Source organism: Parus major, chromosome 10 (assembly GCF_001522545.3).
Source record: "Parus major isolate Abel chromosome 10, Parus_major1.1, whole genome shotgun sequence".
NCBI classification, from domain to species: Eukaryota; Metazoa; Chordata; class Aves; order Passeriformes; family Paridae; genus Parus; species Parus major.
The window spans coordinates 18,283,219-18,309,030 of NC_031779.1; the positions used below are offsets into that span (position 1 = coordinate 18,283,219).

Genomic DNA, 25,812 nt, shown 5'->3' on the forward strand with positions numbered 1-25,812 from the left:
CTGTAGCTGGTTACTTCAGGGAGGAATTTGATCCACTAACCAAAAAACAAAACAGAGAAATTCAGTTGTACACACCTATTACTCCTTTTATTATAAAGGAAACTGGCTAAGAGACCAGCCTTCCACAGGGATGAGTGAAACTCTGTGCTGCAGGATGGCTGTGACAGTTTTGTTGTATGAACATATCAGCTCTTTGGATGGATCAGAATGGCCTGAGCAGGTAAAAGAACTCCATGGAATTCACAGTTGGCTCCCAGGAGCTTCAGGGTGTAATTCTGTGTGAAAGAGGAACCCAAGTACACCCTGGTATCCAGAATGACATTCTGCCTTTATTTGGAACACATGACCCTGGTTAAGTATTGGGGAATGATATCAAAATAGATTGACAATCACTCTGCAACACAAAAATTCTTATTAATGTTAATGAGAGTGATGCGTACGAACTGAGAAGCCAAGAGGCCCCTCACACTGAGAAAATAGGAAAAGCAGCATGTATAATGCATAATTAACAGCAATGTCATATAGGTCAGACTGAAAGTGTTGGCTTTTTAGTATAAATTCCTGTGTGGATAACTGCAAGATGAGATTTTTTGCTTTTATCCAGAAAATTCACACTGCAACTGAAGCAAAGAAACCAATTGCTTCTAAGCACACCTGCACCTTCTGGTTCTGAGAGTGAAAAGACAATTTACCTGTCAGGCTCCTGTGTGTCTACAGGACATCTCTCCTAGTACTGCCTGAGGGGAAATCAAAGCTATGGGAGAAAACCCGACCAATTCCCAACTTTCCAACACCAAACAGGCATTTACAGGTTGAACATTACCTGCTGTATTTGTGGTTGAGTCAATTATTTGAATATTCCCCATCTCCTGAGTTTGTATCTCTTTGAATTTCTCTTTCACCTCCACCTAAACCCAAAGGAACAGCCATGAGCAAGCACAGACCAAAAAAAAGGGGCATAGACCCGGGAGCTAAAGAAGAATCCTGATTCTCTCCATCTGCCTGCATCAATACAATGAAGTTCCCCAAAGTTCTGCTCTGTCACAAAGAAACTCAAACCTTAGGAAATTCCCATTTGGAGAAAGCTGACCAAACTTCCAAGTGATAGCAAACCAGAAATAGAGTTAAAATAACGACTGGAGCAGACCAAACTTGGGGGTTGGTATTCTGAAAGAAGTCCATAGGACACATTCATTCAGATCTTATTTACAAATACTTCTAAATATGCTGGGGCAAATTTATGATCAAGCTTAGCTGTTTTCTTCAAACAGCTGTCTCCAGATAGAATATTAAGGAGAGAACTTAAATCTGCAGGAAATGTAGTGTTACAGCAACTGGCATTATTTGGACACATGGTGGAACGATGCTGCTCAGCTATGCTTTTATCAAAAGAAATTTTGAGTTCACTGCTCTTGTACTCAGTGAGGAATGGGTTTGATTACAGAAAGAAGAGAGAAGCCGAAAGAAGCTGTGAATTTATCTTTAGGATCGATTTGTGCAGGAATTTTTAACCTGAAGTTTTAGGAACTAGTTGAACGCCAGCACTGAATATAAACATTCTCTGCTCTGAGTCCCTTCTCAGCAAAACCAGAGTCCTCATTCCCAGTCCAAAACTCTGCCACTTGTGTATCTCAGTGCTGTGGTCTCCTCCCTTCAGCTGCAATGGGCTCAGCATGAGACTTTTGGAAAGAGGATCATTTGAATTTTTATCTGCTCTGGAAATTTTGTTACTGCTTTTATTCATCACTGCAGAGATGAGCAGCCTGCAAAGCCAGTCCACCTGCACAATACCTTCTCCCATTGCAGTGAGATCTGAAGATGCACCTTAGACTGATGTAATGATCCTTGGACTGGACCACACATTATTTTATGCCTCACTTTCCTCCCTGCAAAAGTGGAAACAGCATTCCGCATGCTGGATACTACTGACTTCTGCCCAGAAACTGTTTGTCTTGTGTATGCAACAGAGATGAAAATTAAAATGGACATTTTGAAATTTTGGAATTTCAAGGAATTATGCTCACTGACGTCTATGTGTAAAAAAGAAACCAAGCAAATGCTAGCAGAAATTCCCAAAAGTTCTTTTTTTTTTTTTTTTTTTTAAAAAAAGAAAATCTAAGAAATCTTGGCTGCACATATTTCTTTTCATTTTCCTCCAGCTCCATAGTCATTCACAGAATTCTAAGTCAGGATCTAGCAGGAGTTGTACTCAAAATGACAGCCTGCCGTGATGCATTTATTTCTCTGGTTTGCCACTTTACAAGGGAAAAAAACACATTTCCAAGATATTTTTGGTAACGTATGACTAAGTAGCAAAATTAAAACTAGGAAATTAATAACTACATGGCATTTCAATCCCATCAACTCTAATCAACATAAATCCATTCTAATTAAAACCTGCAAATCCTGAGGATACCAAAGAGATGGCCCTCTGTTATAGGGAGATGGCAGCAACAGGTACAAATACAAATGGAAAAGATGCAAATCTCTGAAAGAGGCAAAGATGAAGCTGTACTAGAAGTCTTATTTTTAGAATACCACTAGACCCTAATAATCTCAAACTGGTGAAAAAAAAAAAATCTCATAAATTTTGCCCTTTAAAATTTGAAAAGCACTTTTACAATCTAAATAAGTAGTGCACAGCTTCCAGGCTGAAAAGGGTCAGTAAGTTTATCACAATCATTCCTATAGTTTTAGAATATGATTTGCCCCTGGTAATCCCTAATTGGCAAAAACAAACATACATTTTGTCCTTTAAAATTTAAAAAGCACTTTCACAAACCAAACAGAGGATCTGAAGGAAGTGTACAACTTCACAGCCTGCAAAAGGTTACCAAGTTTATCACAATCATCAAACCAGAAATAGGACAGAGATGGAAAGTGTGTTCTGATCAGAATGATGAATAACACATGCCAGTTTAAAGAGAATAATAGAAATTATGTAATTGTACCAGAGCCTTTGTTTCAAAGTCAAAACAGCTCAACTCTTGAGTCTGTCTTTAGGACTTGATCAAAAGCCCATAAACATTAACAAGATTCTTTGCACTAACTCCCTTGGGCCTTGCACATGTCCTTTATAAAGAAGCTTCATGCATCTTAAATCAGTTCAGGAAGCTCCTCTTCCCTCCTGCAATCCATTCATCCTTGCACTTACAATTGGCATCAGCTTTTAAATACATAACTACAGATGCCAAATCTACCTGATTCTGGTAACTTTTCATATTGTACCAAGATCAATAGTTCCCCTCTCCTCCTACTGCACTGTCAGGAGAAAAAGGGATCCCCAGTGAGCTTGGGTGTGTGTTATTTGTGCACATCCAGAGCAACTACTACTGACACTTAGGGGTTTAAGGGAAGAACCCATCTTCACCCAGCTCTAAATCAGCTCTTTTAAAGAAGGCCTCTTTTGTCTATTGGTAGTTTTTATCCCCAACCAGCAGAGATTAAACAAATGCATGTGTTTGGCAGGCAGTGGCTGTCACCCTGCCAATTAGCTCAGCAGGAAGCAAACAACCTGCTGACCTTCCTGGGCCAGCATCTCTCCAAGGCAAGCAAAAGGAGCTGTGCTCAGTAGCTCAGACTGTTGTTATCATCATATTCCATCACTAACTCACCCTACCACTCCCTGGAGTCACAGCAACAGTCCAGAGCCACGGGAGTGTAGAGCTGGAGGGAACCAAAGCCATCATTATGTCTGGTGGTTTCCAAACTTTATTTGTGAAATCATAACAAGCTTTGTCTTTATTGTGTTTGCAACAGCCACTGATACTGAGAGGGTCTGGGGGTCTGTGCAGGAGTCCTGAGGGCTGACAATGGTTTGCTAGAGCAGAAAGCCTGGTCAGTGATTTTACTGCTGTGGCAAGGAACAAGTTACACCTGACTACTCTTAAAGCGTAGGTTCTCACAAATTGCCACGCAGTCTCTATATGCAAACTGTGCCAGAATTTAATACACTGATGTTGTTCAAGAATATTTAATGCTAGCTGTAGTTTCTTTTTCAAAACTGCAAGTTATGGTTTGGTTGGAATTTTTTTTACAACGAAAAAATAGAACACCACATATATAAAGGTCTAGACAGCATTATATTTAGAAAAGCAAGAATACAAAATGGATCATTTTTATCCATCCTAGCCTGTTGTGATGTCCAGTGGTGATAGTTCAGTAAAATATTTACTTCTGTGTTTTCAGCAATAGCTGGCCTTTGCTTTAATATGGCATGGTCTGGAATCAGGATCCAGAGCTGCAAGAGGACTTTGGTGGATAATGAGGAAGGCAGCTTTGGTAAGGACCCTCATCTCTGAGCACACACCCTCTTCAGGGGTAACTTCCATCTAAATTTCCCCTGCATGTCATTCCATTGGATCAAATCAACAGGAGAAGTTGAAAAGTAGGCTGAGATAAAAATGTGTTGGGACACAGAAAGATGCTTTAATAGATAAAAAGCTACAGACTCTTTTAGAAAGGATTTTTCCACTTTGTATTCCTATTGTCTGAAATCAGGTCTGAATAGAAGAAGATGACTTGATAAAATATAGGCAAAAAATATCATATAAGGAAATAATGGAAATGCTGTTATGGATTTTTGTGAGTATAAATAGTTTCGGAAATGAAACTGTCAAGCCCCGCATCTGAAATGCTGTAGAAATAAAGTCACTTTAATGGTCAGCCTGCTGCAACCACATAAACATTCCCTAGTTCCTTTCACAGCCCAGCATCTTGTAAATTTTTTTTTTTTTTTAATCTGACATATGGGGAGACATTAGTTGGAGACTGAAGGAGACAGAATCTAAAAGAGAAGCAGAAATGGATCAAGAGAAGATAAGGAACAGAAATCATCAACAGGAGATATTAAATTCCAAAAATAAAACTTGAAGGGATGGGACATTCTAGAAGGAAAAAAAATTTAAAAAATATAAAAAAAAAGGGGAAGGGTAGTGAGATAAGCTGGAAAATAACATGGTGAACTCAATTTTAAGCAAAAATATTAGACAGAAATCATCTGAGACTGCCCCTCCTTTTCTTCCATGCTTCTGAAGGTATGGGCTGCCATATCTGTAAGAGCATTCCTGACTGTAAATCCAGTTCTGTCCCACAGCTGGGGCTGCTCTTTGGCTTTCCTCTTGCACCAGCAGAGAACCTTTCCCTTACCTGCAGCTGCACCAGCTCATCCAACATGGGGGACACCTGCTCATACTGGTGCTGTGCACGCCCTCCACACACTGCATTCTGCAATGTGCAACTGGGGAAAGAGTAAAAAAATACCTAAAATCAGCATCGATGTAGAAAAATCAGTCAGTCTCTCACTAAGTTAAATGAGCATTTTGATATTTGATTGGCATTCTAACATCCTTTATGTCCCCAGAAAGTTCCACACCTTATCAGCTGCCACGAAGTACTAGTTCAAGGTTTAATTTCTTCCTCTGGAAATATTTTTTGTGTATTGTTTTTCTTAAATTTTATTACCCACTGGACTATTTCCTCATTATAGTGGCAGCTCGGTCTCTTTCAGAAAGTTACAAAACATATAAAAACTGTCTAATATCTTCATAAAGCAGAATTAAATCTCCTATTTACATTCAAGGGTGATGAACCAAGAGAATGGATCTTTGGCTCAAACCCTGGCTGAGCCACTGAGTTGCCATGTGACCCCAGGCAAAGAATCTGACCTTCTTTAATTGAAGCAGTTATAAATTTGGCTAAGAAGCAAGACCTTTCTGAAATGCATCAGCCTTTGACCACAGCTTGTGGGAGTAAATGCACCTCCAAAGTCTGAGGTTGAATAATGCAACATTTTTTTTCAGTTATCTATCCCTAGAAACTCTGTGGTTGCTCACACCACTTTGTATTTTCAGCCTAATAAGGAACTACACCGTTTAGTGAGGTAGTAACAAGCAGCACTTTGGTGGTTCTATCAAGTGTTTGGGACCTCGAGGACCACCTGACTTACTTCAATCAGACTTGTGGGTGAAAGCAGTGCAGAGGAAGGAGCTTTATAAGCAGATCCTGCTGCCAGGAAAGCAAGTGAAGAATGAAGGTGTAAATTAGCTTGCAGGAGCTCAGCCTAAGTAGAAAATAAACATTAGTTACTGCTCTTTGTTCCCACAGTTGATGATCAGATCCTTCCCATCACTAGGACACAGAGAGGGATAACTGGAGTCCCTGAGGCCAGCATGAGTCAGGCCATTGGATGTCTCAGCTCTTAGCAAGGGTCAGAGAGCAGAGTTTCTTTGACTCCACACCAAACTCAGTACTCAGTATCACAACAAATTCATTTTTACCTCATTTGTAAAAGCAGCAGGCATGTGGTGAACACACTCTCACCTTGCCTCTCTCTAATGAACCACTTTAACCATATCAAGAAGGAATTTTGCATAATGACTGCAATATGAAGTCACCATCCAGAAGCAGTGATGGAAGCCTTGAGGACAATGACAAAGGCACCCATTAAGAAGTCGTTCAGCAGCTGAGTGTCCCAGTAGAGCTGGGCACTGAAATCCATTTCCCTTGGATATTCATTTGAATTTTTAAATGAGTTTTTTTGACTGTTCACATCTCTCTTGTGCTCACTTTCCATGAATAGCAAATGAGCTTTAATAAGGGGAATAATCATGAAAAACACATTTGAAGCTTGAACATTTGCCAAATGAAAACCTCCAATTGCACAATAAGTGGTTAGCAGTACATATGTCATTTTATGACTTTTACATTCAATTAAAAATATTCGCTGTTGGTCAGTTATCACACAGGGACATCAAGGAAACCCAAATAATATCACAACATACAGAACTGGGCAGCACAGGTTAAAGTGTTATTATGTACAATTAGGTATTCCTGAATTACTTGCTGGCTGAGACTTAGTTCTTGACAATAATTATGAAAAAAATAATGCATCTTGAATTCTTGTATTCTTTCCTCTGCATTTTTTTCTTAAAAGAGCAACCTGTTATTTTCCCAGCCCTGCCAGGCAATATGATTTGCCAGAGGATAGAGCAGTTATGGGCATAAAATCTTTCCTCAAGGGCTTTTAGTAAGAAGAATTTAAGGCACCTAAGACGCACAGCTGCAGCCCAGAAATGCAGTGTGATACATTCTCCTTTAGTTTCCCTTTATACATCATTGAGCTCTCAAGGAAAACCTCTTATATCTCATTTGTAGAGCAAATCACAACTGCAGAGCTCCCCATGAATCAACCCCATTTAATTTCTGATGACACGAGCCTAAGAGGGAATTAATCAGCTTCACCTAGAAACTTCTTGTTATTTTGAAAGCAGGGGGGTAAAAAGTCACCCTTGCTATTCTGTTTTCTATTTACTGGGGAATATAAATAAATAAACCTTAGAGCATGATATTGTGCAGCACTGACCCCAGACTTGAGCGAGATGTACCACAGGGAGCACTCCCAATTTGGAAGTGGGTGGAAAATCTGACCTGTTGGGTCTTTCCATCTCTGACCACCATTATCCTCTGAACCCTGCAGGAGCTGCTCTGGAAGCCGAGACAATCCTGAGCATCATTTCAGAGCAAGGGCTCCCACCAAATCAAATGCATTTTGATGACAAAAAGATTGATATGGTGGCCTTCTCCTTTGATCCAAATTGTTTTCATAATTTCTAGCATAACAAATAAAAGCATATTTTATGAAAGTAGAAATTCTGGACTACACTAAGTTATTATCAGCTGCAAACAACCTAAAGCTCCCCGATCAGACAAAGTATAATATTCTAATTATCTCAGCATAAAGTCTTTTTTTCCTTTAAATAATATTTAGGATCTCTCATCAGTAAATACAGTGGGAAACCCTGGGATAAACTAAGCCATAGTACAGAAAATAAGTGAAACAAAATAGTACACAGCTTTGGATTCCTGTGTTGTAAACTTTTGAACTGCATCCATGGAAGAAAAGCGTGAGGGAAAGAAGATCAAATGTGTGCTATAGTAAATATCAGGTATTGTGATAAATTGCTTTTATGCATCCAATAATTGTAAACATCGTGTAGTTTCATATTCCTGACATGCCTGAAGAGATCTGCAAGCCTTTTTTTTTTATTATTATTATTATAGAGCAGCATCGCTTTCTAGTTTATTTTGTGGAGAAAATTGTCTCTTTCTGCTATAAACAACTCCAAGCAGTTTGTTCACGGAAGCTGAAAGGTGGAATTTTAGCCCATTAGACACGGGCAGGGAAGCGAAAGTTCCGATTTCAACCCAAAATCGATTACAGAGCGTCCCCCAGCGGGGGTGTCCGATACTGCAAACACAAAGGATTACGGTGGGTTTGGACCAACTGAAATCCACAGAGAAAAATCGGAAGCACAGAAATGCATGAATACAAAATCATTTTCTTTTCGCTAAAATAAGAACATTAGTATTCTCTTCGTAACGCTGTGTAAATTATTTTAAAGGATAAATGAGATAATCATCAGTCAAAGTGCAATCCTAAGCAAAATAACAGTCTAATTAACATGAGATCTGACAAAAAATAATTAAAGGAGGGTGACATAATTAATGCCAGTGGACACGGGATTAAATAAAACAGACACTGTTAAAATCATCTGATATCTTTCTTTTTTATGAATGCAAGGAATGGCATATTAATCCTGAGACCTTTCTAGATGCGAGTGGAATTTTTACAATACTTGGCTTTTACTGAGCCAGCAATCCAGAAGGAATCTCCAGGAGAAGAGAACATTTATCCAGTTTAGGATGAGTTAGAAGGAGATGCTGAATTGCCAATTGCTCCACAATTGCTTTAAGAATGGGAGAACCAACTTCAAAAATATGCTAAAAGATAATCAAATCTTGCATCCTCTACCTCAGTGACAGAGTACTTGGAGGAAAAAAAAAAAAAAAAAGATAAAAAGGCCTTTTTCAAATAGAAAGATACAATTTCTATTGATTCCAAGACTCTGTGGATCTCAGATTTATCTTCTGCCTCTTGTTTGTGGCATTTGTCAGATGAGTCACGCTTCAGGCTTGGGAAACTTGAACCAATTGCTGGTATTCTCCAGTGATCTGTGATTTGCCCAAACACTTCTGTCAAAAGCTAACACTGAAATTCTGTCCTGCATCTCCTGACAGGCTTCTCCAGGCAGGGAGAGCTCGTGAGAAACTCCCATTTCCCATCTCAGGCAGGCACAAACATGAGATTGAATTTAAAAGGCTTCTATTGCCCATGTAAAATGAAAGCTTCTCTGGCACTTGCTAGAGGGAATAACACGGGAGCATTGCACAAAGTGAGCAATACTCCATAAAAACAATACTTGTACTGATGTCTTTGTATTCTACCATGTTTTTTTCCTCTAAAGTACTTTATGGAGTGAAGGTGTATGAAGCAATATATGTCCCATAGTTCTGCAGGCAGACTGCACTCCATCTTTATTCTTCAACATTTGGTAAGATCTTCTAATATTGATACACCAACATTTTTGTAACTTTTATTTTAAAACAATTAAATGTGCACATGTGATCCTGTTAGTTTTGGCTGTCCCTGCACAAACTTCTTGCTCTGTGTAAATACAATTACCAGATCAGCATGAAAAGTTGATTTCTGATCTCACAGGGACAAACTCAGCTGTCAGATAAAGTGTTAAGAGTTCTCTTTGGCTCTAGTGACTCCAGCTTGGCTTTTTGAAATCAGTTGAGGTTTCTTCCAAGAGAGAAAGGAAGTGGGGAAACTCAAGAATGATAAAACTGCTCAGACTATGATGTTAGAAATACACGTGCAGTTACTCAACAGTATCAGCAGAGGATGAACTTGGCCCAAAGGTCTTCCATTTTCCTCTGTGAAACAGTGCACAAATGAGAGCAGTGATCTCAGCTACTTTTATTTAATTAACCTTCATTTTATTACAGTCATTGAATGTCACTGAGTAAGCACACGGGTCTGTGTTCCTCACTGTGTCAGCAATCAGCATCTGCTACATTTCAAACTCAATTAAATGTCTTTTTTTTCCCCAAATGTTGTGTTTTTCTTACCCTTTCTATCAGCAAGGGTTACTTCATCTTTGTTCCCGCTGAACAAGAGCTCCATCATTCTGCTCCCCATTTCCCTTTTCCTCTCACATCCTGCTTACATAATACATCTGAAATCATCCTGACTCCCAAACCCAAGTCTACACTTTGGTCGTCTCTCACTAAGTTATAACACCTCCTCCTCCTCAGATGTTTGAGAACTTGGCTTCTGCAAATCAGCTTCTTACAGATGGTGCTTCCATTTACTGGCACAAATTGGTTACTTAGAAGTATTAGTCATTGGAGATACACGTTTTGTAAAACATGCGAAAAATAAGAAGTAGAATAAACAGGAACATACAGTGACATACTGCCTTGGCTTTTTCCAAGTGTTTTTTTTCCCTCCTAAGGACAAACACTACACAGCTCTCACCATGTACTTATGTTCTAGTGAAGCTATGGTGTAGGCAATCATTATTTGAGAAAGTATGAATGTTTTTCTAAGAGTTAAAACAACATTCCCAAAATGCCACACTTGCAGCATTACACAGAGCAGTGGCTCAGACCCAGAGACACTGCTTTGGACTCCTGACCTTCCACTGCTTCTCTGTTTCATCTTGGACTAGACTTCATCTGTCAGTGCCTTTATCTTCCCCTCTGTAAATGTGAAGGATAATATCGGTGATTACTGTAAAATCAGGTGTCATTAGGGCTTGCCTGCTCTCCTCACGCACCCTTGCCCTGATGCCCACCTCCCGGAGTGCTCTGGCATGTGATCACATAATCAGGGGCGAGAAACGGACCTGGAATTTCTCCTGGAAGATGCCGTGAAAGACCATGATGCTTCATAACAACTGCATGCCTCACTTTAATCCGCCCTCTGTGCTCGCCCAGCCTGGGCTCCCTCAGGGCTTGCACTTGTCGGGCTCCCCCTCAGTCCGCTCCCGCCCGCCCCTCAGGACCCGCCTGGTTCCCTCAGCCGCCCCGGTTCCCTCAGCTCCAGCTCCGGTTCCCTCAGCTCGTTCCCGCTGTCCCTCACCTCCAGTTCTAGCTCCCTCAGCTCGTTCCCGATGTCCCTCAGCCCCAGCTCCGGTTCCCTCAGCTCGTTCCGGTCTGCCCCTCAGCTCCAGTTCCAGTGCCGTCAGCTCAGCCGCCCGCCCTCAGCTGCCCCGGTTCCCTCAGCTCGTTCCCGCTGTCCCTCACCTCCAGTTCTAGCTCCCTCAGCTCGTTCCCGCTGTCCCTCACCTCCAGTTCCAGCTCCCTCAGCTCGCGGCCCTCCCACCCCGCCGCGTTCCCCACAGCTCGCTCGCTCCCGCCCGTCCCTCAGCTCGCGGCCCTCCAGCCAGCCGTGTTCTCCTCAGCTCGTTCCCGCCCGGTTCCCTCAGCCCGCCCCACCCGTTCTCTTCCCGCCCCTCGGTTGGGGCCGTTCCCCGCGCGGTGACCTCGGGCCCCGCCCCGCGCAGGCGCCCCGGCAGTCGCGGCCTCGGGGCCGCCGCTCCCCGCTGTCCCCGTCCGGTCCCCGCCGCCCCGATGCTCCGCACGGAGAAGGTGCTGCAGCTGCGGGGGCAGCAGGGCCGCGCCGTGCGGGTGGTGCGGGAGCACTACCTGCGCCCCGATGTGCCGTGCCGCAGCGCCCTGTGCCGCAGCGCCCTGTGCCGCGCCGCCTGCGCCCGCGGTGAGGCTCCGGCGTGAGGGGCTGGGGGGAGCCGGGACTGGGCGCTGACACAGCCGGGATCGCCCGCGGGCCGGGCTGGGGTGGAGGGGGCAGAGTGATCCCTGAGCTGGGGGATCCCTGAGCGAGGGGTGGTCCCTGAGGATACAGCATGATCCTCGGGCTAGGGTTATTCCTGAAGGGGAAGGGGTGATCCGCCCCGTGCTGAACAAATCGCGGCTGTAGCAACAGTTTTGCTTTCAAGCAAGATCTTGTAGAAATCAACGAGGCGTTAAGAGCGGAAGGAATCGAGGAGTTGATTGTTACAGGGTTTAACTGTGAACAGTTTACTGGCAGTGATAAAAGGCTAAAGGATTGTTCAATTTTTACACTTATCTTGTTTTAAAATATCCTTTAAAATGCATTAATTTCTGCAGGGTGGTAGTTTATAGCATGAGCTAAATTCTATACATACCTGTTAAGTATTACAATGGGGCCAAGCCATTATCTTGAAGCCACTGTAATTCTGCATCAGCAGCTATTTCTGTTCAGTAATTAAATGTAATTGCCTGTGTTATATCAGGGCATTTCAGACACGGGAAGGCTGCCAGGCTCTGATGTCTGCATTTGTTGTTGTTTTTATGTACTGTGGTGCTGTTGTGTGCATCATAGATCATCACCCGAGCTGTGGTTGATATTTCAGTTGGGGTTGTTGTTGTTGTTGTTCAATAGCACAATTTATTTGATGCAGGAAACTGACTGGCAAATAACAAACATAATATCCAGCCTGTTTAAATCGACCAAATGACTTGTCTAAAAGAAAAGGTTGAGAATTGTGACTTTTTTTTTTCCTTTGGAACTATGATTAGCATAGATGTTTTCACTTTTGATTTAGGTTGCAATCGAGGACAGAAGGTGTATTATTTAGATTATTATTGTGTATTACTGCTATCTAGGAGATCAGGACTAGTGATAGTTACTGCTCCCTAAAATACTGCATTTGGTTATGAATTCCTCAAGGATATATTAAAGGCACGTATCAGAAAAAAAGTCTAACCTCTCCTGCTGTGCCTAACTCCCCCTCTTTTGTACTTAAATGTAAATTGTGCTACAGGTGACTGTCAGAATGTGTCCCTACGTGGTTATTCAAGGTAACCCAGATGTCAGGGAAATATTTGTTTTCCTTCCTGACTCTACACAGTGTGCAGAGCAAATCTATTTCATGCCCTGTGAGAGACTGCCTGCAAAAATCACATCAGCAGGTGCTTGTAAGGGTGAGCTGTGCCTGCCTCGGAGTCATTCTGCTCTAGATGTATGGGTTAGGCAAGGATAGCTTCGTATGGGCACAGCTCATAAATCTTCCAGTGGCATTTCACTTCTAATGCTCTTCTGAATTATTAATAAATATTAGCTTTCTTGTATGCCTGCTGCCATCATCCATTATAAGCCATCAGTGTGAGATGAGGCCAAGTTACTGTGTGCACAATTGTGCTGGCTGGATTCACACTTCTTGTGGTTACAGCTCAAAGATTGTCCCGTGTCAGCTTCTAAGAAATACATGAAAATAACCTGACTTGTCAATATCTATATACTTTATTCTCTATAATTTACCTGCACTGAGTTCAGCAGTTCACTGTTCATAATAAAGAATAAATAGGTATTAAGAGAAAATACAGTGAAGGTTCCCCCCCCATCTGAAAGCTTTTGGGTAATCTTTGAAATACCAAAAGCAATTAAACCCTTCAATTTTGAGGTACATTTTAAGATGTCATCTGTGATGTGTTGTGTGTGATATTTTGATGGCATATTCCTAAGGCATAGTCTCTACAAAAAGAAAATTAACACTGATGATTAATAGTTTAGGTTTAAAAACATCTTTTCTTTGCAGTAGCAGTGTTTTTTTCTATGTGTACCCTTACCTGTGCTCTTTTATGTAAAGACCCTGCTGTAAATGGTGTGTTTGAACAGAGAGAGCTGTGGGAGCAGGGTAAAGGAGCTGCTCATAATTCTACAGCCTTTGGAAATTCCATGAAAAGATTTTCTGTGCCAGATGTATAGTCCTTTTTTCATATGGAAGCACAGAAGAAAGAACTGTAATCTTTGCTCTTTTAAGTTATAGCCTTTTCATAATGAAAGTGGATCTTTTTTACTCCTTTGGATACAATTTGCACTGAATTTTGGCATCAGTGGATGCAAAAGGGTTTTGTCACAAATTTATGGACCGTACCACAGAATTATACCATAATATCCATAATTTTGTTCATCAGGAAAAGAAATGTATGCATTTGAGAGGGCACAACCCTAATTTTCTTACATCAGGAAATATTTTCAAGAAACCAGTATTGCAACTGAAAGTTTGAACCTTGAAACTCTGAATTGTCTTCTAGATGGCAAATTGTTATCAGATGATGTCACACACTACGTTGTCCCCGACTGCAAGGTTGTTCAGGAATACCTGGAGATTCTGGAATTTCCAGAGCTGAAAGGAATTATTTTCATGCAAACAGCTTGTCAGGCTGTGCAGCATCAGAAAGGACGCAGGTATTTATCCCATAAGAACTAATTTTTTATTTAGATTGAAGTAAAAATATTGATTTGTAAAATGTATGATTTGTTTTTAGCCCTTTCTAGTGTCTTTATGTAGTTTTACAGAAGGGGAAAGACTGGGATCCTTTGTGATCCATGGATATCAATGTCTGGCATAGTTTTTGCTTGACAGGAGCAATATGAAACCTGTAGCTTTATTAACTAATCAAATGGCTGGAATTAATTAGACTTTGCACTGATGATCTATCAGGTGCCCACAGATAGATCATTGACAGGTTTTGGTTTGCTGTATTGATGCCTGAGCACTTGTCTTTGGGGAGCAGTTAATATTATTGTGTGGTACTTATCTCACCAGACCTTAACCTGGGCATTGCCATAGCACCTCAGAGTAAAATTTGCTCTCAGGGCCTTCCCATATTTCTAAAGCATAAATGCTCTTGAAGAAATTGCCTTTGCCTCAAAAGTGACAAACAGAACAAGTTCCTGAGCACTTAGGGTGTTTTGTGGTGCTTGTTGGAAAACAAGTGTGTTTAAAATCAGAAGCATTCATGATGGAACTTTACGAAGTTTGCTTGCAGGTGATGGTTTAGGATTTCTCATCAGTGGTGTAATTTAATGAGTGCGTTTCTCTGTGCATGGCAGTAATTTTCCTGGACTTTTTCAGCTGTATTTTCACGTGGATTTGAAATAGCATTATTAAAACAAAGCATAAGAATCTATCGGTCTTTTTTCATTCCAGACAGTACAGCAAGTTACGAAATCTATTGAAGGATCCCCGTCACGACTGTACTGTGTTTGCTAATGAATTCCACCAGCACTGCTACCTGCCCAGGGAGAAGGGAGAATCCATGGAGAAGTGGCAGACCAGGTTTGTTTGAACCTCTGCAGTGTCACAGTGCACAGCATCAGTATTTGTATTTAGGAATGTCAGCATGCACCAGGTACTGAGAGATCCATGCTCTTGCTCTGCTTAGCTCTGCAACAGTTCAGTCACTGGAAGTCTTCATTGTGCTTTATAACTATAAAATTTCTTAGGGAAATAGACAAAGTATCATTAAATGAAATGCAATAATGCTAAAGAAAAAGCTGGATCAGTTTAAAGTCATACCGTAGCATCAGTCTTAGCACCTCCAACCTGCTTTTTACAAGCTTTCACTTCATGTTGTGTTGCAGCCAGGGCACAAGTGGATGTATTGGGGAGGAAACATTCTATTCTTCTCTCTTCTTGTGCTGCTTAAGAATGGCACAGGAATATTTTGGCAGAAAAATGTTTCTGCAGCTTGCTGTGTATCTTTCAAAAGTCTGAGTGTTAAATCAAAATCTCGTTTATACAAAGCCAGCAAAATCTTGCAAATAGCAAATGAACTATGCCAGAAATCTTATTTCAAACTTTACTTTTCTAGGAATATTTACAATGCAGCAGCCTGGTATCACAATCACTGCCTGGGTCAGATGCCAGTTGTTATGGTAACAGAAGATGAAGATGCTATCAGGCAGTACGGAAATGAAACAGAAGGAGTGTTTGTGATTTCTTTCAAGGTAACATGCCAGAAAAATAAAAGGTTTCCTTTATGCTGCATCAAAATGATGAAGCAAGTACATTAAAGTGTATTTTAAATCATGTCAGAGTTTACATTCAAGAAAACTGTGATGGTAACTCGTGTCTCCATTTATCAAAGCAAGCAAATATGTCACTTATGGGAATGTCAGAAAAACCAATGGCAGTGAGCAAAGCAGAGAGCTGGAAAGATAAACAGTAGCTCAGAGGATAGAGGTCATCTTTCCCAGGAGACCTTTTCCTTGTTTTCCTTGTGTTTAAGGAATTTGGCATTGATGAGCAGTGATCAGTTCCCTCAGGCAGCTGCCTAAATCTGGAGTGCAAGCCGTCCATAAGAAGCTGTAGCCTAAATATCCATTAACAGTGTTCTGCCAGTTATTTGCCTGGATTGCTGGGGATACAGTGATGTGTGAGAGCATTCATTCTGCACTTTGGTGTCCATCTCTGATACCACTGCTACTGTGGTAGCACACAGTATCTGTGGAAGGATGTTGAGTAAAAACTGCACCAAACTGATTGACATTTCTTGTATTTAGCAGTGGGTTAGGCTGAACCTGAGACAGATCTGTGGGGTTTAGAGCAGATTCATCATTACCATTGTGTTATTTTGAGTGTGAGACAGCTCTTGTCCACTACAGGCTTTCCAAATGCATTATTAAAAGAACAGAGATTCTCAGAATGCTTTCATGTTTATTTCTATTTGTACATACAGAATTACTTGGATAACTTCTGGCCTGACCTAAAGGCTGCCCATGAGCTCTTTGACTCCATAGTCCAAGCTCGGCGTGAGAGGGAGAGTGAAAGCCAAGAGAACCATGGAAAAGAATATCCTGAGCACTTACCTGTGGAAATATTGGAGGCTGGGATCAAATCTGGAAGATACCTGCAGGTATTTGTTGTATAGAGAACATACACAGAGCCATGCAGGCTTGTGCTTGGTCCCTTGAGTTGCCTGAATTAGAGTGATTAGAGAAAGAAATATGGCTGTGGTGGGAAGAGGGAAAGAAAATGAAAAACAAGAGGATGGAAGGAATAAGGATTCTTAGGGTTCTCAAAATATTTCCCCTACATTGTGTTGTGAAATGTGGATATTTTTTGTCTTGGAGAAGTTAAAATAAGAATTGGCTATTGAGGATTTGAAATTTCCTATGGATTTTTCTTGAGGTTGATATGTGATGTACCTGTAAATTGAGAGACCAGGTGTGATTTGAAGCAATGAGGCCTCATTCTTAAATATAAATAGTGCTGCACAAAGGCAGCAGTTCTAACTTCATTTGCACAGAGATCTCCCAGTCAATGAAATTAATTTACAGGTTTATGGCTGCTCAGAGCTTTAATATGGATTGTTGGTAGACAAGTGTCCTTCTTTTAAAAATAATTTAAAGAATTAGGGGCAGTAATTTGTTCCTTTCTTGGCAATTTCAACAGAGGCAGGAATAAAATATGAACAGAAAGACTGAGGTTTTTCTTTCATGTTGGAATAATGCCAGATTCTTTGCTAAGGCAGGCAACAAAGGTAATCTTACACTGCCTGTGGTTGGAATAAAATGTCATTTACCAGCTTATAAATAAATTCAGCATTTAAAAGAATTTACCATTCTTTTCCAGAAGTGAATTCCTAAAGCTCTACATCCCGCAGAGAGAACAGTTGTGTTCAAAATAACCTACGGATCAATCAAAATTAATTCATGTAAAAATAATTGTAACCCCCCCAAATTTTATCCTTTTAAGTTGTGCATTTTTAGGGTGACTGTTTCATTCTATTAATTGTTTTGTTGGTCTCTTCCAGGGTACCCTGAATGTCAATAAGCACCGAGCACAGCTGGAAGCTTTTGTTCGGCTTCAGGGCTTTGGCAGCAAAGACACAGGTGAGAAGTTTTCAGTTATCAAAAAAGATGAGGACTGAGACACTGCAGTGCCTGTGTGGTTTCCATGGGCCAGAAAGGAGGCTGAAGATTAACCAGAGTGTGGAACTTGTGAGGAAAACTCCATCCTCTTTCTTACCACTTCTGGCCATATTCTGGCCCTTGTCCCGTTTCCCTGCACCTCTCTGAAGGGAAATGCTGGTGCAAATTGTCCCTGTGCTTTGCTCTAACCTCAGGTGACCACTCCTTTGACTGCACTAAGAGTTTGCATAGATGTTGGCAGGATTAGGAAGCTGGTCTTTGTGACCATAATTGGAAAATTGCCCTTTGGGTCAAGCTGATCCAAAGTGACCCAGGATTGTGTCTCTGGCATGAGTTACTAATCATCACCTTTGAAGGAACAGTCCATTGCCCTTGCACAGACACATTGGCCCAGCTCTCACTAATAACTGCTTTCAGATATTCCTGTGACAGACCCTGCAGTCAAACCAGTGCTCAATACACTCATTATTTTTTAAAAGCTTCTTTTGTTCTGAACCTTCCCCAGAATCCTGTGGCAGTGGCTTTCACAATTCAACTATGCTGTCTGTTTTTATAGCTGCTGCCTGAGAGTGAACTCATCCCAGCCTTTGCTACTTGTTATCCAAAAGTTCACTAAAAAAAAAAAAATAAAAAGAGGAAAAGGTTTTCATTTCCTTGCAATATTAATTACTTGCCTGTAGTCCTTTTTGGAAGAAATCATATTGGAAAAGTCATTTTCTGTTATTTCAGCATAATGCTTCCAAGAATGGAGGGATTTGAATCTTTTAGTAGATTATAGTTGTGTTTCCTTTTATTTTAAATACAGAACTTCAAAGTGACATCCTTATTTATGGGGCCAAGGCTCGGAACCGTGCAATCCACGGGGATGTGGTTGTGGTTGAGTTGCTCCCTGAGCATGAATGGAAAGGAAGGACTGTTGCCCTCTGTGAAAATGAGACTGAGGACAAAGCACCTGCAGACACCACAGGTGACCCTATGCCTACAGGTAAGGAGAAGCATCCTTTTAATTCCCTGCTGAAAAATAATGGAGAAAAAAAAAAAAGGTGAAAAAGTATCCCAGTGTGACATGCCTGGGTACCATGGGAACTTAGAGTCTTGTTTGAATTACTAGTCTGCACCCATAGCTGCATCTTAAAAGTTTGTTGAAGTCAGAGCTAAAAGTTTTAAGAGGTTAATTCTCTTTTTGTAGGGAAATCATGTTTTGTATTCTCTTTGCTATTAAAAATTCTCTGTATTACTAGAACTGGCCACATTTCAGCAGCAGTGGGAATCTCTGAGTAATTTATGTCGTGTATCAATTGAAATCTATACAATGAGTTAGTCTCCACATAAATAAAAGCTCATTAAAATCTGCCTGTGCCAACATTAGTTTATGACACACTTGTATTGTCTACACACCATATGTTGTTGGCAGTTGTGACAGATTTGGGGACACAGCAGTTTATTTTACAAAGCAATGAATCTCCTGCTCCTCCCACATATTTGCTTTCTTGGTTCTGTTTAACTCTTTAATGCACAGTGTTCCTTATTTAAAGGTAAAGTAGTTGGAATCATCCAAAAGAACTGGAGGGATTATGTGGTCACTTTCCCCTCTAAAGAAGAGAGCCAGTCCCAGGGCAGAAATGCTCAGAAAGTCCTTGTAACACCTTGGGATTACCGAATTCCCAAAATCCGGATCAGCACTCAGCAGGCTGAAGCATTACAGGTAATTGACTGAATTTCTCTGTTCTGTGCTCCTACAAAGCTGTTACAGGGCATTATAGGCTCTAATGATGCTTTTCTTGACAAAAACATGGTAAAACTATAAAAGTCTGTGCGGGTTCAATTCCTGTCAGAACCACTTCAGGTAACAAAGTTTATTTGAGTTCTGAATTTGGGCCACAGTCCAGCTGCCCTGAGCACTTATCTCCCACTTGCTTTGGGATTTTTCTGCTAAGTTAAAGGTTGTGTTAGGGGTATAAATTGTACTTTTCAGGGGCACAGAGGTGTTCTAACAGAGCTGTCTTGCTGCAGGAGTACAGAGTTGTCGTGCGCATCGATTCCTGGGAGTCGACTTCCCTGTATCCAAACGGACACTTTGTGAGAGTGCTGGGGAGAATTGGGGATCTCGAGGGGGAAATTGCAGCTATTCTGGTGGAGAACAGCATTTGTGCTGCCCCTTTCTCAGAAATACAGGTTTGTCTCTGTGATCAGATCCAGTCTTTTCATTTCCAGGGTCTTGTTTCTCTAAGAGAGGGACCCTCTTACAGTTCAACATCTTAGTTGCCAGTGGGTTTTTGAAAGCTGAAAATTAATTATTATTTTACTTTATTTTTCTGCAATCTCTTGGATCTGTGGTTCTATTGATACTATGGATTTTCAAGTCAAGAGTGATTTTAAGATAATCCTTTTGCTGTGAGGAGAAGATTATGAACTCTTAATTCAAATTTGAGTTAGACTTTTAAGATTTTTCTGTCTTTATTAGGTGGTTATGCTACTGATCTTAAAGGCCTCATCCTACCAAAATCATTAACTTAAATACTTTGTTTTCAGCTGGGAGAGGAGCCAGCTTTCTTAGATAACTATTTTGATTATACCTACAATTAATTGAAAGAAGACTAAAAAACCAATATGTAATGATTATATTTGCCAGAGCTGTAGTATCACTGTAGTAATAACACTGGTTATTAATACACATGGAATTCTTTTAAATGTAATAGACTTGGAAAATGAAACAAAAGAAAAATTTGAAAAACTAATCTAATTTGTTGGCATCTTTTTGTAGAAAATATATAAATCTGTGTTCATTAACAATATTTCTGTATAGATGAGTGAAATGCCAGTGAGTTCTCCAAAGAATCCATGGAAAGTGAGTCCAGAGGAGGCAAAAAAACGCCTTGACTTGAGAGATACACACCTGATATTCAGCATTGACCCCAAGGGCTGTGAGGATGTGGATGATGCTCTCTCTGTCAGGACTCTGCCCAATGGGAACCTCGAGCTGGGGGTGCACATTGCAGATGTCACTCACTTCGTGGCAGCAAATTCCTACACTGATGTTGAGGCCAGAGCAAGGTGAGTTATCTTCTGGAAATTAGAAAATTTATGGAGCTCAGAAGTTTGTGATACTACCTTAAGGAAACTTTGGAAGGAAAAAAAAAAACATGCTTTCACTTTTCATGTCTTACTAAAGACTTCTTAAAGCTAATTAAACTGTTACATAACTAATGACACTCTGCTTTTATTTGGACACATTTTCCAGAAAGCTATACAAGCTTATTTTTCCCTAATCACTCCTCTTTGCTTTATAGTCTAATTTAACATCTGTGACTTAAAGTATTTTTAAAAACCACTTATTTGCTTTCCAAGGGAGATGAACACCCACAAAATGGAATTAAGTCTTACATTAATTTAATTCCAGGGGTGTTTGTTAGGCTTATGTTCTAATATTCAATCTTGTCTTTTAATGTGCAAATATTTCATTCTCTTTTTTCTTTTGCTGCCGCTGTTTTGAAGTTAAACTGTTGAATCACTTGATGAACTGTATTCTTTGTAGATTCAAAGAAGTATAAAGTGTAGGCAGCAGAGATGTTTGATGTAGCCATTAAGGCACCTCTTCTTTAGTGATCAAATTTTGTTGAGCCCTGGTTCTGCCCTTAATGACAGCTGAAATACCAAGGAAGGCAAAATTAGGGTTGTTCTGTAGAGATATCTATTTAAATAATTTGGCTTTGGTATTGCACCTGGGAGTGTTCTGTGGGAATAACCTTTTTCAGATCAGGCTGTGGAGCAGTGCTTATACCCAGGAGTCCTGGTGGGAGGAGCAGTAACTGTGTTTTGTTCCAGGGCCACCACGTATTACCTGGCAGACCGGCGCTATGACATGCTGCCCTCTGTCCTCAGCGCTGACCTGTGCTCCCTCCTCAGCGGCGTGGACAGGTAAGGCCTGGGACTTCTGGCCAGGGAGACTTTTACAAGTCATTTTGCATTATTACTGCATTATTCTTTGTGTACATTGAAAATTACCTTTCAGTTCTGCCTCAGGTAGGGTGAATTTTACAGACCAGTTAATATCAATTTACAGCTCAGCTGGCTGCTGGTGTAAGGATATGCAAGGCTGGCATGAGGATATTCAGGGTACAGAGATGTTCATTCTGGATGCATCTTACTAATAAAAATAAAAATAGGTAAAAATAACTATCACAGTGTAGCTCTGCTTTAACATAAAGGAGACCTTATACCTTAGGGATACTCTGCTTAGCAGAGTGTAAAATCTTTTCATAACTCATCCATACTCATAATCACATAAAAACTGAAAATACTCCTGTGTAGCTGGTCCTCGTTTCAGTTGTCATGTATGAGACTGAAAGGCAAGTGCATTATTTAGTGGTGTTGCTGAGCACTGGTTCCATAAAGAAAAAGATGTTTCCACAACCAGAATTAAATCTATACATTTCTAAAATTTGAATATGCTTGAAATGTGAGTTTAAGTCTGCCAGAGCTATTCCAGAACTGTGGTGTTGTCTTTAAGATACGCTGTGAGTGTCCTGTGGGAGCTGGAGAAGGAATCGTTCGAGACGCTGAGGGTTCAATACAGCAAAACCCTGATCCGCTCTGCCTACAAGCTGGAGTACGAGACAGCCCAGGCACTGCTGGATGGGGACACCAGTGTGGTGAGGGATATCCTGGAGCTGAAAGGCCTGGATGAGGGAACGAGGCAGGAGAAGCTGGCTGAGCTGCTTTGGGCCATATCCAAGCTCACCGACATAGCCCGACACGTCCGAGCTAAGCGGGACAGGTGCGGCGCGCTGGAGCTGGAAGGGATCGAGATCCGAGTGCAGCTGGATGACAAACGGAATATCCATGATCTCATCCCCAAGCAGCCGCTGGAAGTGCACGAGACCGTGGCGGAATGCATGATCCTGGCCAACCACTGGGTGGCGAAAAGGATTTCCGAGGATTTTCCCCACCAAGCTCTGCTGCGGCAGCACCCTCCACCACGCCAGGAATTCTTCACCGAGCTTCGGGAATGTGCCAGTGCCAAAGGCTTCTCGATAGACACACGGTAGCTTTCATTACTAAAGTTCTGTAATTAAAGTTAAGCAATTAGCTGTTTGGCCATGTTATTGTTAAACAATTCCAGCTCTGAGCATTTAATGCTAAGAGACTCTGCATAGCAGTTCTTACAAAGTTTTATCAGAACCTTTCTGATGATGTTCTGACCAGGAGAAGCTGCCTGCATTCCTCTGGCTGTACTGCAAATGGCAGTGGCTGAATAATTTTAGACATGCCCAGACAAAACATTTGTTCAGTCACTGTGCAGTGGTCAAGCTGTGCAGTGGCCTTGTTTGCACTGTATTTCCACTGTAATCCTCTGTATTTCCTCTTTGCACTTATTTCCTGTGTAAGAGAGTACTGGTTTAAATCAGGTGAATTCTGTGCAATGTAGTCATTTTAAATTACTCAAAATAATTCAGAATTCCTTGGGCACGATAACCTGAGTTATCTTCAGCATGGTGAAGGGCATCAGTAGAGCCCCTGTGACCTGGGTGTCACCATGTCCCGTTTGTGCTGGACACAAAGGTTTGGGCCAGCTCACTCTTTGTACTGCACTAGATGGAGTTTGCTCCAGTCCCTGCTTCTCCAGGTTGCAGCAGACACGTGGTTGAAAACTGGGATTTTTCCTAAACATTTTCTTAGAGTAGAGCTGTTACTAAACTGCATTGAATGTTTCAATATCACTCTGCTTGCCATTTTTGTATAAATAACTATTAACTTCTATGTGGGTTTTATGCTCTTGTTAACTGTGAGCCATTATAACCAGGGATAGCATCATTTTCTTAGAAATTAACAAAGAAATAAATTGACTTAATTAAAATCTTATTTTCATTAATAAAAATAATTTATTAATTAATTAATAAATTTTTCCAGGTCTAACAAGGCTCTGGCTGAGTCTCTGGACAGAGCAAACGACCCCTCAGATCCCATTGTGAACAAACTGCTGCGCTCCATGGCCACCCACGCCATGTCCAACGCCCTGTACTTCTCAACTGGCTCTTGTCCTGAGGAGCAGTTCCATCATTATGGTATCTGGTCACTTTTCTGCCTTGGCTGTCATTCCTGAACTGTTGGGTGATGCCTTTGAGCGCTCATCTCATCTCTGTTCCTTTCTCTTGGCAGGGCTGGCCCTGGAGAAGTACACTCACTTCACTTCTCCCATCAGGAGATACGCTGACATCGTTGTGCACAGGCTCTTGATGGCAGCGGCCCTGAGGGGAACCACGGGGGATGTTAAGGATAACATCATCAGTAACAAGGATCTGGAGGAGCTGTGCAGACACATCAATAACAGGAACCGGGTAAGGGCATCCCTGTGGGACTCTCCATGGTGCCCTCAGGAATGGGATACCGGTCCTGACTCTGGCTTTTTTGAATTAAGAGCATCACTTTCGTTTGTAGTGCATAGGGGTTTTTTTAAATACCAATTTGCTTCTCATATTTCACTTGTACTACACGCAGGATTTTGTTTTAGATGTAATTTTTCTTGGGGACAGGTAAAAGAATAAATAATGGGTAAAAGCAGCAGTGTAAGTCAAAGCCAAGAGATGCTTGTTGGAATATTTACGTATGTTTTTGTCTGTGTGTGTGTGTGTGGTGCTCACAGGCAGCCCAGCGTGCTCAGAAGCAATCCACAGAGCTCTTCCAGTGCATGTACTTCCGGGACAGGAGTGCTGAGAGCGCCGAGCGCTGCGTGGCCGACGGCGTCATCTACTCCATCCGCACCAACGGCGTGCTCGTCTTCGTGCCCCGGTGAGCCCGGGGGCTGCGGCGGGCTGGCAACCACCCCTGCTGCTGCTGCTGCTGCTGCTGCTGCTGCTGCAGTGCTGGGAGCAACATCTGGCATCTCCAGCATTCCAGAGGCTGCATCTGAGGCTCAAGGGCCAGAGAAAGGCTGCTGCCTTACAGAGTACACAGGGCACACATGCTGCTGCTCTTCAAGGAGCTTTTTTTTAATGGAGAATTGTTTCCTCACTGTCTGTCTGGAAAAACCTGTAAAGCTGCTCTTCTCCCATGCTGAGCCATTCCAGGCCCCACCCAGCATTAAGAGAATGGATCACTGATTATTTCACTTTTGCTTCACTGCTCTCAAACACTTCAGTCACTGTCTCCATGGTGTTTTCTTGTCTGGCTTTCTTTAACAACACCTCTCAGCATCCCTGGAGCAGGATTATCAGGCTGCTGTGCCTGCCCCTTCCTCTTGCTTTCCTACAATCCCAGCCAGGCTGTGGGTTTTGAAAATAAGAGACCTGAAAATGGTTAGAACAGCTTTTCCCTGCTCTTTTGTAGTTATGGAATCAAAGGTGCAGCCTATATGAAAAACAAAGAGGGCTTGGTCATCTCCTGTCAAGGGTCTGGGAGCTGCCAGTGGAAGCCTGGATCCCTCCATCGCTCTCAGCATAAAATCACCTCCACTACAACCACTGGAGACTCGGTGACCTTGAGCCTTTTTGATCACATCACAGTGAGTATCTCGTCTGAGGGGAGGAAAAGGGAGTAGCACCATCAGAAATTTAACCCCAATATTGCTTTGCAGGTGAGAATCCTCGTGCAGAGCTCCCGCTGCCACGCAGAAACCATCAAGCTGGAGATCATCAGGAACGCGCCGCACCACACTGCGGACACGGAGGCTGCCCAGAAGAGTTTCCATGTGGTCAGGTGTGACTTGGTGAAAGAAGTCAGCCAGTGTGCAGAGGAGGCCCAGCGTGCCCAAGAGAAAGCCAGGGTGGAAGTGCTGGATGAGGAGTCCCGGGAGTTCTGCCAGACCAAGGGGCCCAGCCTGTACCAGTTGCTGGAGGAGATCCGGGAGCTGGCGCTGCTGGATGTGACACAGGACATCAGGACTTGAACTGGGACCTGTCCCAATCCTGTTCACTGTGCACAAGTGCTTGGGGGATCTTGTAAAAAGCAGTTTATTTAAATATTCAAGAGTCCTTTCAATAAGAAGCTAAATGTCTATTTTAAATAAGAATTATTTTTATCTGATTATGAGTATGGATGACTTATGAAAAGATTTTATACCTGATAAAGCTCATATTTCAGACTAAAGGCACTGTGCTGTGAATTCTTTTAAAAATCATTCAAAACTTACTTTATGGACAACATGAGCAAAGTAAGTTCTTAAAACCTACATACTTCCTTCTTCCCTACAAGGATATAAA

The 25,812-nt window shown here is 41.7% G+C and overlaps 1 protein-coding gene and 1 long non-coding RNA gene across 3 annotated transcripts; one reads left to right on the plus strand and one right to left on the minus strand.

The window, feature by feature from the left end:
• Window positions 1-4,200: 4,200 nt before the first annotated feature.
• Window positions 4,201-10,920, minus strand: LOC107209105. The gene is made up of 4 exons (XR_004498985.1): window positions 10,704-10,920; window positions 10,545-10,608; window positions 5,948-6,061; window positions 4,201-5,239 (listed from the first exon to the last, which is right to left on the minus strand). It is a non-coding gene; the product is annotated as an uncharacterized LOC107209105 (long non-coding RNA).
• A 508-nt stretch (window positions 10,921-11,428) lies between these two features.
• On the plus strand, window positions 11,429-25,699 carry DIS3L (DIS3 like exosome 3'-5' exoribonuclease). Of its 2 annotated transcripts, XM_015639376.2 has the most exons (17): window positions 11,429-11,626; window positions 13,990-14,143; window positions 14,889-15,017; window positions 15,553-15,688; window positions 16,420-16,596; window positions 17,497-17,575; window positions 18,420-18,599; window positions 19,150-19,319; window positions 19,628-19,789; window positions 20,421-20,668; window positions 21,440-21,532; window positions 22,125-22,658; window positions 23,525-23,679; window positions 23,774-23,952; window positions 24,258-24,403; window positions 24,941-25,115; window positions 25,188-25,699. In XM_015639376.2, the coding sequence occupies exons 1-17, from the start codon at window positions 11,482-11,484 to the stop codon at window positions 25,497-25,499; spliced, it is 3,174 nt and encodes a 1,057-aa protein (XP_015494862.1). In that variant the 5' UTR covers window positions 11,429-11,481; the 3' UTR covers window positions 25,500-25,699. The 2 variants fall into 2 exon arrangements, with proteins under 2 accessions (XP_015494862.1, XP_018863504.1); XM_019007959.1 differs by lacking the exons at window positions 11,429-11,626; window positions 13,990-14,143; window positions 14,889-15,017; ... (2 more) ...; window positions 17,497-17,575; window positions 19,150-19,319 and having other exon boundaries at window positions 18,546-18,599.
• Window positions 25,700-25,812: the final 113 nt, after the last annotated feature.